This window comes from Megascapheus bottae, chromosome 35 (assembly GCF_031878675.1).
Source record: "Megascapheus bottae isolate mThoBot1 chromosome 35, mThoBot2.hap1, whole genome shotgun sequence".
Classification (NCBI taxonomy): Eukaryota; Metazoa; Chordata; class Mammalia; order Rodentia; family Geomyidae; genus Megascapheus; species Megascapheus bottae.
Window position 1 is genome coordinate 1,201,881 of NC_143543.1, and position 18,271 is coordinate 1,220,151.

General features: G+C 46.1%; 1 protein-coding gene across 1 annotated transcript; it reads right to left on the bottom strand.

The window, feature by feature from the left end:
* Window positions 1–67: 67 nt before the first annotated feature.
* Window positions 68–17,438, bottom strand: Plcz1 (phospholipase C zeta 1). Its single transcript, XM_090324476.1, has 13 exons — window positions 17,314–17,438; window positions 16,455–16,578; window positions 15,033–15,264; window positions 12,590–12,791; window positions 11,865–12,009; window positions 10,755–10,904; window positions 10,224–10,454; window positions 9,119–9,275; window positions 7,274–7,390; window positions 4,948–5,117; window positions 1,171–1,300; window positions 742–891; window positions 68–212 (listed from the first exon to the last, which is right to left on the bottom strand). Exons 1-13 carry the CDS (start codon window positions 17,430–17,432, stop codon window positions 112–114), a joined length of 2,028 nt encoding a protein of 675 aa, XP_090180602.1. The 5' UTR covers window positions 17,433–17,438; the 3' UTR covers window positions 68–111.
* Window positions 17,439–18,271: the final 833 nt, after the last annotated feature.

Consider the following 18,271-nt stretch of genomic DNA (forward strand, 5'->3'; position numbering starts at 1 on the left):
AACACGTCTGTCCTCAGAAGCCCCGCTTTCTGTCCTCTGGCTCGGGGTGGGGAAGAAGGAACGAGGCCATGGTGTTTGGCTGCTTTATTGTGGTGCAGAGGCGGCGTGGTGTCAAGTGCCGCTCTCTTCACGAATGTACCACACGTACACGAAGAGGGAAGAAGGCTCCAGGCTCTCGCCTGTTCGGGAAAACAGAGGGATGCGGCGGTAACCTGCAAACAAACGCATAGCATCTCACGGAAGCCACCAAGACGAGGTGGTGGCGTCCCCGGGACGACTGAGAAAGGAACTGGCTCCAAGAAACATGCATTGAAAACCGTGGCACAGAGCCAGGCGCTGGTGGCTCCCGGCTGTCACCCCAGCTCCTCAGGAGGCTGAGAGCTGAGGATCCCAGGTTCAAAGCCAGCCCGGGCAGGAAAGTCCAGGAGACTCTGATCTCCAGGGAACCACCAGAAAACCAGACATGGAGCCGTGGTTCAAGGGGTGGAGCGCCAGCCTGGAGGGAAAGAAGCTCAGGGACAGCGCCCGGGCCCTGAGTTTAAAGACTACAATGTGCACAAGAGGCGAAGGAAAGGGAGAGAAAGAGGGAAGAGGAGAGGGAGAGGGAGGAAGGGAGAGAGGGAAGGAAGGAGGGAGGAGCCCAGCGGTGCGGGCAGGGGGTGTAGGAGGCCCGGCCGTGTGGATGCATGAGAAGGGGGGAGTCGCCCGGCCCCGTCCCCTGCCCAGGGGCTGCGGCGTCACCTCTGTTCATGCACAGCACGGGCAGCGTGTACTGGCCCAGCAGCTCGTTGCCGGCAAGGAGCCCGGGCGTCTCCACCACGAAGCGGATGAGCGCGAGCTCGGGCACGTGGACGACGAAGGTGAACGTCTCGTTCCAGCGGGGACTGAAGGCTGCCGGGCCAAGCACACCCCAGCGCCATGTGGGTGACCCCCTGGCTGTCCACACGCCTGCCTCCCACCACAGGTTCAAAGCCAGCCCGGGCAGGCAAGGCCACGAGACTCTCCTCTCCCAAGAACCAGCAAAAAGCACACATGGAGCCGTGGTTCAAGGGGTAGAGCGCCAGCCTGGAGGGAAAGAAGCTCAGGGACAGCGCCCAGGCCCTGAGTTCAAGCCCCAGGATTCACACACGCACACGCACACGCACACGCGCGGGGAGGGCCAGGCCTCACTGTTCTTCCTGATGACCCTGGTCTGCTGCTTGACGTGGTCGCTGGGGACGCCGTACACCTCGATCATCACCAGCGTGTCGGCCTTGCTCGTGGGCGACGAGCTGAGCGGGAGCTGGATGCCGCTGATGAGCTGCACAAAGCCCACGACCAGGCCACTGGAGGCCCCCACGCCCGCCCCACGCCCGCCCACAGCACAAAACCCACGGGCACCGCACTGCCACGGCAGCCCGGAGCCCAGACCACGCCAGGCGTGGAGACGGGAGGATCACAGACTGACGATGACAGCCCCAGGACACAGAGACACAGACACAGAGGGACAGAGGGACAGAGACACAGAGACAGAGACACAGAGGGACAGAGACACAGAGACAGAGATACAGAGGGACAGAGACACAGACACAGAGACACAGAGATACAGAGACAGAGACACAGAGACACAGACACAGACATAGAGACACCGACACAGAGAGACAGAGACAGAGACACAGAGACAGAGACCAGAGGGACAGAGACACAGAGACAGAGACACAGAGGGACAGAGACACAGACACAGACACAGAGACACAGAGATACAAAGATAGAGACACAGAGACACAGACAGAGAGACAGAGACAGAGACACAGAGACAGAGGGACAGAGACAGACACAGACACAGAGATACAGAGACAGAGATACACAGACACAGACACAGAGACATAGAGACATAGGCACAGACATAGAGGGATAGAGATAGAGACACAGAGACAGAGGGACAGAGGAACAGAGACAGAGGGACACAGACACAGAGATACAGAGACAGAGACACAGACACAGAGAGAGAGACACAGAGACAGAGGGACAGAGGGACAGAAACAGAGGGACAGAGACAGAGGGACACAGACACAGAGATACAGAGACAGAGACACAGACACAGAGACACAGAGAGAAAGACACAGAGACACAGAGACAGAGGGACAGAGACAGAGACAGGGACAGAGGGGGGAGGTACAGAGACAGAGACAGAGATACAGAGACAGAGACAAAGACAGAGAGACAGAGAGACAGAGACAAAGAGACAAAGACAGAGACACAGAGACAGAGACAGACAAAGACAGACACAGAGACAGGGGAACAGAGGCACAGAGACAGACACAGAGACAAAGACAGAGAGATAGAGACAGAGACAAGAGACAAAGACAGAGTCACAGAGACTAAGACAGAGAGACAGAGGGAGGAAGGGAGCGAGGGAGACACAAACGACCAACTGGGTGTGGTGACACATTCCTGGAACCCCAGCCACACCAGAGGCACCGAGAGGGGTCGCCTGCCTGACGCAGCCCCTAGGCAAACACCCAAGGCTGAATCTGAAAAAATGGAGCAAAAAAGACTGCGGGCTGCGGCCTGAGTAGTTTAGAAAAGGCTAGCAAGTTCAACACCTGAGCACTCAACAAAAATGTAATAAATTAAAAGTAAAAATGAAATAAAATACTAGGCTGGGAGTGTGGCCTAGTGGTAGAGTGCTGGCCTAGCATGCATGAAGACCCGGGTTCGATTCCTCAGTACCACATACATAGAAAACAAACCAGAAGTGGTGCTGAGGCTCAAGTGGTAGAGCTCTAGCCTTGAGAAAGTCCAAGGACAGTGCCCAGGGCCCGAGTTCAAGACCCAGGACTGGAAAAAAAAAGAAAGAAAACGCCTGCTTCGAGACCTGGTGTCTCTCTCTGGCAGTGAGAAAATGAGGAAGGAGAGAGAGCCGTCTTCAGCTTCCAAGACTGGCAAAGCCTCTCTCTAAAGCAGCCATGACAAATCAAAGCAACCCTGAGCAGAAGCAGCTACAGAAAGACACTGCTGCGCCTTCCCCAACAGGCTCGGCTGGCTTGCACAGCCACCAATTAAATAATAGAAATACAGACAAAGCAGCAAGGTCGCCCGCGTTATTTGCCAACAAATCACATGGAATGGAAACAAGTCCAGTTGAACTAGCTAGCGTGGCTTATCATAACAGAGAGAGGAGAGAGAGGTAGAATTCTATTTTTCCCCAAGAGAGTCAGTGACATTTTCAAGAGCAAAGACGCATCCCGCTGAAAGAACAAGAGAAGAAGCATGTCTCTGGAAAGGCCATAAAATTCAGGAGAACGCTCGTGCTCGAAATGAACCGAGGCAGGATGGAATTTGTTTTAAGAAAGTGCAAACGATGAGAAGCAAACTAATCAGATAAGAATGTAGAAACCAGGGGCTGGTGGATCATGTCTATGAATCCCAGCTATCCTGAGGAAGCTGAAATAGGAGGATCGCAGTGCCAAGCCAGCTTGAGCTGAAGAGTCCATGAGACTCTGATCTCCAGTGAACCACCAGAAAACCAGACGTGGAGCTGTGGTTCAAGTGATAGAGCTCCAGCCTGGAGGGAAAGAAGCTCAGGGACAGCACCTAGGTCCTAAGTTCAAGTCCTATGACCGTCTAAAAAGAAAAAAAAATATGAATGTGGAAAGGGCAGGGGTGGTCAGAAACAAAGAGGAAGCTCAGATCTACAATTCCAGTTTCTTGCGAGGCAGAGATGGGAAGATTGAGGTTTGAAGCCAGCCTCTAGGTTGAAAAATAAAGTTAGTTAATATTCTGTCTTAAACATATGCACACACACACACACACACACACACACACACACACACACACACCAAGCCTGGCGTGGTGGCACACATCTGTAATCCCAGCTACTAAGGAGGTATAGATAAGATACAATCATCCCCAAAAATAAATTAAATAAACAAATAAATAATAACATAAATACATAAAACAACAAAAAAGCAAAATACCCTATCTGAAAAAAAAATCTCTCAAGCATAATGGAGATGGAAAATAACAGCAAACTGGAAGCTGAGCCATCTCCACAAAGATGAGAGAATGCTCCCACGTGGATTTTGAATCATTAATTTCAAGGAAAATGTTCACGCTCTCCCCAAACTCATAGGAAAGCAGAAACAAAGTGAATGCAAATTATTAGATCCTTAGGGCAGAAATCAGAACAGAGGAATGAATGTATATAATGTCTTTCTAAGCAATCAAATAATGTTCATAGACACAAAGGGAGCGAGGGAGAGACCCCTGAATTTCAAAAGCCTATTGCTAGAGATTAATGAAAAGAAAGCTGTTCCTTGAGTTTTCCTGGTTAAAACCCTTTCAATTGAAGGAAGAAAAGGCACTATAGTCGCAAAATCAATAATAGGCTGAAGTTAGACCTCACTATTGAAATATAAAATGCTAACCCTACAATCACATAGTATAAATAGGTCTTTGAAAGAAGCAAAAGAAAGGTTGTAACCTCAGTATTTCTATTCGCTGGATGGAAATCATTCTTGTACCCAAAAAAAAGTCTTTCAATAGAAAGCATTCAGATATGGAATGCTATTAAAATATCATCTCTGTGTAGGGTCTGGAAAAAAATTAACAAATTTAAAAGGCAGGAAAGCAAAACAAGGTAGATATCGGTGGCTCACACCTGTTATCCCAGCTACTCAGGAGGCTGAGATCTGAGGATCGTGGTTCAAAGCCAGCCTACACAGGAAAGTCCATGAGATTCTGATCTCCAATGAACCACCAGAAAACCAGACATGGGGCTGTGGTTCAAGTGGTAGAGCGCCAGCCTGGAGGGAAAGAAGCTCAGGGACAGCGGCCAGGCCCTGAGTTCAAGACCCATGACAAATACACAAAGGATAGAACTCAAAATATTCATGTACACTAACTTAAAATGATAACCAAGCAAATAAAAAGGTGGGGGGAAAAAAGATATATCAGTTGTCTTACCCTTATTGAAAGTGTAATTGGCTCACGGTCCGTTGTGCTGGTTGGGGTAAAGTCTGTTTTATGATCTCTTAGGAAGAGTGGCTTCAAAATATATCCCGAGCCACCATTATCCAGAAATTTCCCATTTTGCAGATCCATAGGTAGACCAGGTGTCTGGAAATTCAAGGCCACTGTGAGAAGAGGGAAGGAGAGAAAGTCAGCCAGGAAGGGTCCCAGCTAAAGCCAGCACTCGCTCATTTACTCAATTCCAGCCATCGCTCTGTCTTCACATGCTTCGGGGGCTTTTTAATTACTGTTATGGTAAAGGCAGAGGGGTGACAGTTCCCCGAGTCAAGTCACAAGGACACTTCTTTGAGGACAGCGTCCCCCCCCCTTCCCTCGCTCTCTCCCTGTTTCCCCTCCCGTCCCCATTCAAGTCGTATCCAGCAAAGACCAGGCTGCCTCTGTCCTCCATGTCTGTGTCCACCTCATCCCCCCCAAAGTCAGAGAAACCAACACATGAGACCCAGAGAAAAGAAAAATATCCACAGAAGAACAAGAAAACCCTCTTGTTTCCACTTCCTGGAGCTGCTGTGGGAAAATGTGATTTTCTCTGATGGGAGCTGAGAGCCTCCTCCTCCTCTTCCTCCTCCTCCTCCTCCTCCTCCTCCTCCTCCTCCTCCTCCTTCCCCTCCTCCTCTTCCTCCTCCTTCTCCTCCTCCTCCTCCTCTCCTCCTCCTCTTCCTCCTCCTCCTCTTCTTCCTCCTCCTCCTCCTCCTTCTCCTCCTCCTCTTCCTCCTCCTCCTCCTCCTCCTCCTCTTCCTCCTCCTCCTCCTCCTCCTCCTTCCCCTCCTCCTCTTCCTCCTCCTCCTCCTCCTCCTCCTCTTCCTCCTCCCCCTCCCCCTCCCCTCCCCCTCCCCCTTCTCCTCCCCCTCCCCCTCCTCATCCCCCTCCCCCTCCTCCTCCCCCTCCTCCTCCTCCTCCTCGGGCCTCCCTGTGGGAGTCTCCAAGTGGCTTGAAAGTACTTATCACCACTCTGAGAATTCATGATTTCTACACATTCTCCCCCCTGATCTATCGACAGTGCTGTGTGATGGATTCGTGGCAGATCAAGCTGTAAACGACTTTACTATAGAGCTTTAAGCAAGGAAATCAAAATGACACTTGGAGTGGACGACAGAAGAAATGGATGTGTATACATATAGAGAGATCAATTAGATAGACAGATAGATGGATAGATAGATAGATAGATAGATAGATGGATAGATAGATAGATACATAGATAGATAGATAGATGATAGATAGATACATACATAGATAGATACGTAGATATATACATAGGTAGATAGATACATAGATAGATAGATAGATAGATAGATAGATAGATAGATAGATAGATAGATGATGGATACATAGATACATAGAAACATAGATAGATATATAGATGGATAGATACATAGATACATAGATAGATAGATACGTAGATACATAGATAGATACATAGATAGACAGATAGATAGATACATAGATAGATAGATACGTAGATACATACATAGATGGATGGATGGATGGATGGATGGATGGATGGATGGATGGGTGGATGGATGGATGGTACGCCTATCTAGCTCAGGTAACATGCAAAACGTAGAGGCCAGGTGCCAGTAGCTCAGATCTGTCATCTTAGTTACTCAGGAGGCTACGATTTGAGGATCAAGGGTGGAGGTTTGAAGACGACCCAGGCAGGAAAAAATCTGTGAGATTTTTCTGTCCAACTAAACACCAAACAAACAAAAACCAGCCAGAAATGGAGATGCGGCTCGAGGAATGGCATTTGGCCTTCAAGAGTCATGAGAAATCCACGTGGGCCTCCATTTGCCCTTCCTCCAGCATCGAAGGTCCATACAAATCCTCAGGGCCTCTCCTTGCCCTGGCCTTACCCTAGACTCACTTAAGGAACGACTTTCACCCTTAAAGTCCATGGGCCTCCATTTTTTTTAACATGTGTATAGGCCAGTCCTGGGTCTTGAACTCAGGGCCTGGGCGCTGTCCCTGAGCTTCTTTCATTCACGACTGGTGCTCTACCACCTGAGCCACCGCTCCACGTCTGGTTTTCTCATGGTTCATTGGCGATCAGAGGCTCATGGAGTTTCCTGCCCAGGCTGGCTTTGAACCCGTGATCCTCAGATCTCAGCCTCCCGAGGAGCTGGGACGACGGCGTGAGCGCTCACACCCAGCCATGGTTCCATTCATTTCTTTTCTCAAAACCAAACATGTTTACAGGAAGCTGGGTTGGCTCAGGCAAATTCATCTCAACTTGTTTTTGCACACGATTCCATACGCCACGTACCCATTTGACACCCGATGTTCCAAAATTCTTGAGGATTGAAATTGGAAGAGTCGGCTCTCATTGCCTTAGGATAGATTCTGGTGAGAAATTTCCGGGTGTGAAAAATAAACTCTTGGGCTAAAATAAAACAGAGGAAAAACATGAAGAAGAGATACGGAGAGAGATTTAAAATAAATGAAATAAGCTACCGTTTCTGTATTTGATAGACTTCTACAATCATTTCAATAAGGCTGATATGGATTGTCTGTGCAAAAAACTATTACAGATTTGTGAATCATAAAAAATGACAACAAACCCAATGCCTGTTTGCCCATCCTGGGGCTTGATCTTCAGGGTCTGGGTACTACACCCTGAGCTCCTTTTTGCTGAAGGCTAGCACTCTACCACTTGAGTCACGGCTCCACTTCCAGCTTTTTCTGTGATTAATTAAGAGCTGAGACTCCCACGAACATTTCTGCCTGGGCTGGCTTCGAACCATGATCCTCAGAACTCAGCCTCCTGAGTAGCTAGGAGGACAGATGTGTGAGCCACCAACCCCTGGCTTCTATTTTATTTTGCTTTGTTCTGATTATTTATTCATTTAGTTATTTTGCTGGCATTAGGGTTTAACCCAGGGCCTCTCGCCTGCTCGGCTGGTGTTTTCCCACTTGAACCATGCCTCCAGTCTAATATCACGGGCAACGCTTCTCAGATGGAAATCACAGGGGTTCCTCTCCTCTTGGCACCCTAGATACGAATTCTCCCGTGGCAATGTCACACAATCACACCTCACCAATGTCGGGTTATTTTCCGAGTCTCGTGGGTGATGGAGCACAAATGGCTCATTTTCCTTTATCTGGTGGCTAAGGGTCCAGCTCTCTCTAGGCAAAAAAATCACACTATTCTTGGCCTTCTGGGTTCCTAGCTAAAGGGTAGTATCTGGACATGCCCTGGGGTTGTAAGCCTGCAAACATGATTTGAAGGCTTTTGTTTTAGAAAGGTAGGGGAAAATGAATGAAAAGGGAATTAAAGACAAAAAAACACCTGCAATCTCAGGACTCAATTCAGAACCATTCTAGGCTGCCGGGTAGGTGTTTGTTTGTTTTTTTGTTGTTGTTGTTAATTTGTTTTTTCTATCTATATGCTAATTTTGGAGGGGAAAACCATTCCCTAGTATTATTCTTTCTTTACAGACTTCCATTTGGCTTTCTTTAAAATCAGGGACCATTTGTGGATTTTAATCCCACTGGCGTATCTTGTCGTTTTAATGATGTCTATTCTGCGTGTGTGTGTGTGTGTGTGTGTGTGTGTGTGTGTGTGTGTGTGTAGGATAAAGCCTGTGCCTGTTGTAAATGGTCAGCCAGCAATGATAATGATTGACTGTTAGCTTTTTGGTGTCATAAAAAATGTTTTCTAGCCTTAATCAGACAGACCTGCCCATGGGTTTTTCCAAAAGGGAAATTGGGTGGAAAGTCTGTGAGACTCTTATCTCCAGCAAAGCAGCAAAAAGCTGGACGTGGAAGTGTGACTCAAGTGGTAGATTGCCAACCTTGGGGACAAAGCGAAGCCAGAGCAAGAAGACCCGAGTTCAAGCCCCAGTATGGGCAGGTACACACACACACACTGGGGCTTGAACTCCAGGCCAGGCCTTGTCCTTGAACTGCTTCACTTGAGTCCAGCACTTGCTTGCCTGAGTCAGAGCTTTTTCTTTTTTTTTTGGTGGTTGCATACAAGAATCCATAATTTCCTAAAATCTTCTCCGGTGCAGAACTCTCACGGGAGACTGCCTATTATCCACAGCCAGACGTGTTCATAGGACACGGACTAGAACCCACTCAGAAGCACTGGAATCGCAAGGATTTTTACCTTTCAACTTGGACAGTCTCCGAGCTTGGGACTCCCCCAGGGAATTGTTCTCATTAAATTGCTGGTACAGTTTTGAATATTGGAAGCTGCGAAACCTCTCGGCTTTGGTATAAATGACAAGATCAGATAAGGCCAGAGCTATTTTTACCTTCCTGGTCTAAAAATAAAACGCAGTCATTTCAAACATTTTTTCCACACTGAGCAGGGGCACATTTCCTTTTTTTTTTTTTTTTTGCAAATTAACGGGTGGGGGAGGGGCCGGGGGAGGGGTGATTAGGCGGTTCAACAGGTTATCTTGTCATAAGACTCTTCACAAAATTATGCAGATCAAGTCCATATGATACTTATAACTAATATTCAGCAAGTCAGTTAAGTAGAGCGTATTTTAGATTAATATAGGTTATACGTAAATTAATATAATTATATATGTTAAATAATAATAAATAATACCACATACTATATAATGTATAATAAATTAATATATTATATAATGTATAATGGTATAATATGTAATATTATACATAATTATCAAATTGGTGCTTTACACAAGACCTACTATACAACAGCTTCTTTTTTTTTTTGTCAGTCTTAGGGCTTGAACTCAGGGCCTGGGCGCTGTCCCTGAGCAATTTTGCTCAAGGCTGGCGCTCTACCCCTTGAACCACGGCTCCACGTCTGGTTTTCTGGTGGTTCACTGGAGATCAGAGTCTCCTGGCCTTTCCTGCCCAGGCTGGCTTTGAACCCGTGATCCTCAGATCTCAGCCTCCTGAGGAGCTGGAATGACAAGGCGGGAGCCACTGGCATCTGAACACAACAACTTCTCATCATCAATTAGGGTAGAAAAGCTATTGAGGAACAACCATGCGAGGAAAGGCATGAAGTTTCATTTGGTTTTTACAGTGCCAATTTTTTTTTATAGTCCTAGATCTGCATTTTATGAAGAAGGAGGAAAAAAAGATTGTGCTTCCTCAGAAGAAAAACAAAGCGAGTTTCACTGACACATAGGAGCTGTCATCGGGAGGATAGACATTCTATTGCCTGCGTTGTTCAAATAAGACCACCAGACAGATCTCTCCGTCACCAGCGAGTTCGAGCCCCACCTCACCTTCCTTTTCTTGAAAAAGCTGGGCGTGAACGTCTTTAAGAGGTCGGATTCCTTTTCCAGACTCACTCTGGGCAGGAAAGGAATGTCTTCTTCCTCCTCTTCCTCGTCTTGGTCTCCCACTTCCTCCTCGTACTCTTCCACCTGCCCGTGTTTATCCGACCCTTTCCTTTCCCGGGTTTCCAGGAGAGTCCCGATTTTCTTGTTCTTAATTAAGATTTTGAATTTCAAGGCCTGTACGAACAGACGGACAGAGCGCTGTCGGTCGCACGATGACAGGTAAGTTTGAGTGGAACTGTCATTTTCTTATTTATTTGGGGTTTTTTGTTCCAGTCCTGGGATTTGAACTCAGGGCCTGAGCACTGTCCTTGGGTTTTCCCAAGGCTAGAGCTCTACCACTTGAGCCACAGCTCCACTTCCAGCTTTTTCCTATGTATGTGGTACCGAGGAATCGAACCCAGGGCTTCGTGCATGCTAGGCAAGCACTCTACCACTAGGCTTCAATTACAGCCTCTCAAACTGCACATCACCCACCTCAGGGGAGGGCAGCGTGTCCTGGAATTCATCCAGCATGTCAGAAAGCAGAGCTTCTCCAAATGTGTTCTGCAGAATGCCGGCCATGATTTCTTGCTGGGAAGGTGAGCAGTGGTTTTCTAACGAAAGCACCACTGGATAATCGGACGCCTGGCAGGAAGGAAACAGGAATGATCCGAATGTTACAGTGAGTTCCATCGAATCTGTAGAAGAATTGATTTGTTTATGAACTTATGTATTGATGGATTGGTCTTGGGTCTTGAACTCAGGGCCTGGGCGCTGTCCCTGAGCTCTTCAGCTCAGGCTGGCACTCTACCCATTGAACCACAGCTCCACGTCTGGTTTTCAGGTGGTTCACTGGAGATCAGAGTCTCATGGACTTTACTACAAATCCATTGAGAAGATAGATAGATAGATAGATAGATAGATAGATAGATAGATACATACATACATACATACATACATACATACATACATACATACATACATAGATGATACACAGATACATAGATACACAGATACAGAGATAGAAACATAGATATATACATACATAGATAGATAGATAGATAGATAGATAGATAGATAGACAGATGATAGATAGATAGATAGATAGATAGATAGATAGATAGATAGATAGATGTGGACAGATAGATGGATAGACAGAGAGGCAAATGTCCATCTGATAGGTGGATTGATATGTAGATAGACAGACAGACAGATAGGTACACAGAAAGACAGACAGGTAGACAGACAGACAGTGCCAGGCTCACACCTCTCATCCTGGCTACTCAGGGAGCTGAGATCTGACAATCACAGAGAGAAGCCAAGTCGGGGCAGGAAAACCCAAGGCGATTCTTCTGTCCAGTGAACCACCACCAAAAAAGCCGGCAAGTGGAGCTGTGGTTCAAGTGGTAGAGCGCCAGCCTGGAGGGAAAGAAGCTCAGGGACAGCGCCCAGGCCCTGAGTTCAAGACCCAGTGGTGCCATCATCATCACCATCATCATCACCATCATGGCTGAAGCATGTGAGTGGTTGATTCGGCCCCAGCCCCTGTGAACCCACGGATGCCCACTCGTCCCCGTGCCCTCCGGGCCAGGCCAGGTCTCCTACCATGAAGGCATACTTTTTGATGGCCTGGATCACCGTCTTGAACATGAGCTTGCTGGTCAGGGTGTAGCCGTGGTACACGATGGGCTCATTCTGTGCCCCATCCCAGCAGTCAATCTCCAGACACCGACACCCCTTCACCAGGGCACTGCAGGAAACACGGGGTGGTCAGCCACCGGCCTCGGGGGACCCCCTCCCACCCCAGACCCGGGGACCCCCCCCACACACACACCCACCAGACCTGCACAGACTCGGGGCTGCCTGGCTTACTGTTAATGCGTTTGTTTGTTTCAACAACTGCCACACCCTGTCTGTTCTTTTCTAAACTATTGGGCTTATTAAGGTGGTTCTCTTCATTGCCACTCCTCAGGAGGAGAGAGATAGGAGGATCGCAGTTGGAGGCCAGACGGGGAGAAAGAAATTTCAAAAGATAAAGTCTATGAGACTCCCCATCTCAACAAATAAAGGGGGGTTGGGGGCCGCTGCCTAGAATCCTGGCTTCATGGAAAGAGGAATTACATTGGATCCAGAGCAAAACTGTGAGATCCTATGTAACCTCAGAAAACCAGACGTGGAGCTGTGGCTCAAGTGGTAGAGCGCCAGCCTTGAGTGGAAGAAGCTCAGCGACAGCGCCCAGGCCCCGAGTTCAAGACCCACATCACAAAAAAAATAATAAAGTGCATTAATTTCATCATAGCAAAAATAAGTCCTAAAATAAGTATAAATACCTGACATATCCCCAGAGGTCGCTCGGTCCCACTAATTGATCTGAGATCAGGTAGGTGTTGTGTGACGATGAAATAAAATAATCGTTCAGTGGCCGGGTCATATCTTGGTAGACATTTTTACATTCCTCTTTAAACAGCAGGCATTCTGGAGAACACATGTACCTTACGAAGCCTTCAAACGACATCTGTTGCACTTTCTTAACTATAATAATCATAATAACAACACGTGGAGAGAGTGTAGAAGCAGCATTAGCAAGGCCTAAACTCCATTTTTCACTGAGCAGAGAGAATTCATTTCCCAACTCTTCGTCAAGGGTGAATCTCAACACTGCGGCTAGTAGTTCTTTGCAAAACACGATTTTTAGTGAGTCCTTTTAACTCCTTCCGCATGGACATTTAAGAATGAATCATCATGTGGGGCTTGTTACAGAATACATAGAAGTGCCAGGAAATGGAGGTTCACGCCTGGCACCCCAGCCCCTCAGGAGGCTGAGATCTGAGGATCACGGGTTCAAAGCCAGCCCGGGCAGGAAAGGCCAGGAGACTCTGATCTCCAGTGAACCACCAGAAAACCAGACGTGGAGCTGTGGTTCAAGGGGTAGAGCGCCAGCCTGGAGGGAAAGAAGCTCAGGGACAGCGCCCGGGCCCTGAGTTCAAGAATCCAGGGCTGACAAAAAACAAAATGTCACCTGAACTTCCTAGGCTTTCTTTGTTAACATAATGACTTTACAACCTGTTGCATTTATCTTGTTGCAAGCCTGCAATACAATACTCCTTTAGAAAAGATATCTAGAGAGAGATAGGTGGGTAGCTAGATACATATACACATACATAGATAGACATATGCACAGATTATATACACATATGTATTATAGTATACACATTGTATTACTATATTATATTGATATTATATATTATATAATATATCATATGGTATATATCATAATACATATACTTTTATTAATAATATAATGCATATTATATTATAGGTATAATATGATATATTATATATCTCTCACATATATCATATATCACATATGTTATATGTGATATATCATATATTGCCACACCCACTCCAGTGGAGTCTGTGCAGCATGGAGCAGAAAGAGCTTGAATGGCTGCCAGTCCTGAGGTTCGCACCAATGGTGATCAGGCCTCCTGGAGGTCCCTGGCAGAGACCGGGACATATGCGTGGAATGCTCATAATGCTGGGTGCTGGGATTCTTTTATCACTCTTTTCATTTCTGATAGTTGATGGTATGGCAGTAATATTCTGTGCCAGCTACTGGCCTAAACAATTAATTGAGCGACTAGATGCTCCAGGAACTAAAAGTGCATGCCCGGCTACTCTGGCGCAAACACATCCACAGCAGCCTTGATGACCTCAATGCACTCTACTAATAATAAGACAGAATTAGAAACTAAACGGAAAACATGATCTCTGAATTAGTAATAAATGTTAGTTTACCTGAATATGCCTTTAATGCGTCTGCATTACTTGTGTAAATGTCACAAGTACCTAATGAATCACATGGGAAGGATTAGAAGGGCTAGAGCACCGTGGTGTGCTCTAACTGAACAGCAACAATGGACTCTTAGGTTTAAGGTTTTACAATTCCTGGCACAAGAGTAATAATTACTAACTTAGAAACAGAATCATAGGAAGAACTAGAAAACAGATGGTAAACAAAGCTAATAGTGATTAATGTTAAGGCGGATGACGCCTAACCATAATGCCTGACTTATTAACCATGGCTTCTTAGAATGAAGGGAGAAGTTTCTTTTCTACTCAGAAAAATGTACCCTGTAACCATTCTTAAACGTGATTGTAATCTTTTGAACTTATGCCAACTGAAAGAAACTACTCCTGCTTTGACTGTATATAATCTCACACTCAACAAGTAAAACTTCGCAGCAGATTTCAAACCTCCCTTGCGTTTGTGTCTGTCTGTCATCGCCGAATCCATTCCTGACCTGTGAATCCAGACTTGGTCTCTCCGCAATCCCGCTGAGTCGGTCTGCGGCAATATATGTGTGAGATATATCATATATATCATATATATGTGAGACATATCATATATATGATATATTATGATATATCATATTATGTATTATATCATATACTTTGTATTATATTACTATAGTATATGTAATACAATGTATACGCTATAATACATAATACGATATATTATATATTATCTTATTTTACAATATATAATGGAATGCGCATATAATAGAATGCCTATGTATGCGAATAGGATGTATTATACGTGCATATATATATGCATATGTATATGATACACATATTATATATACATTCTACAACACGTCAAAATAAAAGCGTGTGTTTTGCCAGAAGCTGCCTCATCCAGAAACTGGACTGTGAGCCTGCCAGGCAGGCCTGCTCCACGGAGGCCGGGGAGAGAAGGCAGCGTGCACCGACCTTCCTCGATAGGCTCGTATTTCTGGATGAGCTGGGAGGTGAGGCTTCTGCTCCTGTCGAAGCTGTACTGCTCCTGCATCAGAAACCTCACCAGGCTGCTTTCGGAGAGGATCTTGCGGTTCTCGGAATACGTGTTGAAAATCTCCATCATCTCCTCCCTGTGCACGATGATGCGGTAGATGGCTCGGAACTCTTCGATGGTGATTCTTCCTTTCCCCTGTCTGTCATTGTCCTACTAAAGAGAAAGGACCGGCTGGTGGGTCCCCACTGTGAGCGCCACACACTGTTCCCTGAGTGAACAAGAAGAGGACTCCTGCCAAGCACAGCCATTCCTGGCACTTGGCTTCCATTCTTACCAAAGAGCAAATTCCAGAAAACTCCCAGGAGGCTGACATCTGAGGATCGCGGTTCAAGGCCAGCCTGGGCCGGAAATGTCTGTGAGACTCTGATCTCCAATGAAACACCAGGCAAGCCACTGTGGCTCAAGTGGTAGAGCAGTCAGCCTTGAGTGAAAAAGCTCAGAGACAACTCCTAGGCCAGGTCCAAGCTCCACAACCACCAAACAACAACCAAAAATGAAACATAGAACTACCCTAGGGCCCTGCAAGTCCACTCTTGAGCATTTACCAAAAAAAAAAAAAATCACAAAATCAGGATCCAGTAAAGCCACCAACACAACCATAGTCATTGCTGTTGCAGTATGAGCTGTAGCCAAGATATGGAATCGTCCCAGACTCCCCTCAGTGGACGAAAGGATCAAAAAAAGAAAAACCCATGTAGTATAACTACACAAAGGAATTTTATTCATCTATTCTTAATCATGATATGGCATCATTTTTCAAAGAAATGGATAAACCTAGGAAAGCAAAGTAGGCCAAGTGAATCAGACCACACACCCTCTCATGAGCAAGAGTGAGTTCTAATCTACATACACGGGCTGGGACCATGGCCTAGTGGTAGAATGCTCACCTAGCATGCATGAAGCCCTGGGTTTGATTCTTCAGTACCACATACACAGAAAAAGCCAGAAGTAGAACTATGGCTCAAGTGGTAGAGAACTAGCCTTGGGCACAAGAGGCTCAGAGACAGAAGCCAGGCCCTGAGTTTAAGCCCCATAAATTATATATACATATATTATATATAACTATATGTCCACAATTAATACGTATGAATGTTACTAATGTACTACTGCATATTATTATATTATATACATATGAATAGATATGAATCCACAATTCATTTTAGCACCACCTACATTCTCTCCACGTGGATTTTTAAGTGGAATTCCCATATTTAATTCCTTCTGTCCTTAAGGGACTCATTTTCAATCCGTCTTTTCTCAGGAAAGTGTTCAAGGTACAATCCCTTGCATTAGATTGTTATTTCCAGGGTACGCCGAGCAAGGGGCAGTTCTCATCTCACCTTAAAAATTTGTTTCATGTGATATTCATTGCACTGGAAGTCTAGTTTTTCCAGTAACTTCTGAGTTTTAAGTAGGTCAATTTTTCCGCCTCTGAATTCTTCCTGAATCTTTGACAAAAACCACGTAGGAGGGCACAATAAAAAAGTGAAGGAAATTCTCCAAGAAAGCCACGGAGGATATGACATTCTTAAATTGCTAGTTCGTTGTTTTTTTTTTTTCTCCAGCCTACTGTATTTTATTTTTAATTTTAAGGCATGAACCATCATGTGTTTTAAATACATGAGAAGGCAATTTTCTCATAAACAATACCGAAAGGAAGATCATAACTATATACCCCAATAAAGATGGGCAAGACCACGGAGAACACAGTGGAAGAAGGAAAATTAACGCTGGAGAAAGAGAAATATGTGAAAATATCATTCTATTAAATTGTTATGTTATCACATTGTTAGGGTATGTTGAATGACATCGGAAATACTAGACTTCAAGATACCACACTTGGCTTGAAAGGTGGCCTAGTGGTAGAGGGCTCGCCTAGAATGGACAAAGCCCTGGGTTCGATTCCTCAGTACCACAGACACAGAAAAAGCCAGAAATGGAGCTGTGTGGCTCAAGTGGTAGAGCACCAGCCTTGAGAAAGCTCAAGGACAGCGGCCAGGCCCTGAGTTCAAGCCCTAGGACTGGACAAAAAAAAAAAAAAGATAAATATTTGACAAAAAGAAAGAAGAAAATGGAGGAGGGAACTAGAAGAAGAATCAACAGGAGGGTGGGGAGAGAGAGTTCACATCAGGAGAAGGACACAGAGGGTCTGGGTGGAGAAGGCCAGGCAGGAGGCAGAAAGCATTCGGGCAGGGATATTTGGCTTCGAACTTCTCGTGACTTCGCTGGATGAGAAGGTGCTGCGACAAAATCCCCACCGAGCCCGTGCTCTCTCGCTGTGGCAGAAGGGTTTCTTGTGATTCGTTGGTGTTCTCCATTGCTTTCCTTTATCTGGGAAGAAAGCAGAGGAGGCGAAGGGGAGATGTAGGCAGGGGTGACACAAACATGCTTAACACCAGGCTGAAGACGAGCTTTACAGGCCCGGAGTGTGGCCTAGGGGTAGAGTGCTGGCCTAGCATGCATGAAGACCTGGGTTCGATTCCTCAGTACCACATACAGAGAAAAAAAAGCCAGAAGTGGTGCTGTGGCTTGAGACAACCCAAGGATGGTGCTCGGGCCCTGAGTTCAAGACCCAAGACTGGCCCAAAAGACAAAATAAGAGGAGACTTGATCATTTAGGGGGAGTGGGGGTGGGAGGGAAGTCAGGAAGGGGGAGAAAAGAAAAGAAAATAGAAATGGACTGGTGACGGAATTGCTGTCACCGTAGGCCACCTTTACAATGAAAGCTAAATATTCGAAAGTCAAATAAAACTACTACCTAACAGCATGCGTGGAGGAGGAGTTTGTCTCCACTGCCAGGCGTCTTTGTGTTCTACTTGTTGCTTCCCCACCGTTTGCTGGGAATTGTCATCGTGCTTTTCATTTGGGGTCTCGAGTCTATGCAGCTATCCACGCTACAATGTGTTTACTGTGTAATAGGTAATAGAGTGCATGCTGTATGTATTTATACACAGTCATCTTAGACGTATTTATGCATAACACATATGCTATTCGATTATTGTTATTATTATTATTATTATTATTATTATTGTAAAGGTGATGTCGCAAAAGTCAGGCCCGAGGACATTTCTTTGAGGACAGCGTCCCCCCCTTCCCTTGCTCTCTCCCCATTCCCCCCCCATCCCCACCTACAAATGGTGGAGTCCATTCTCCACGT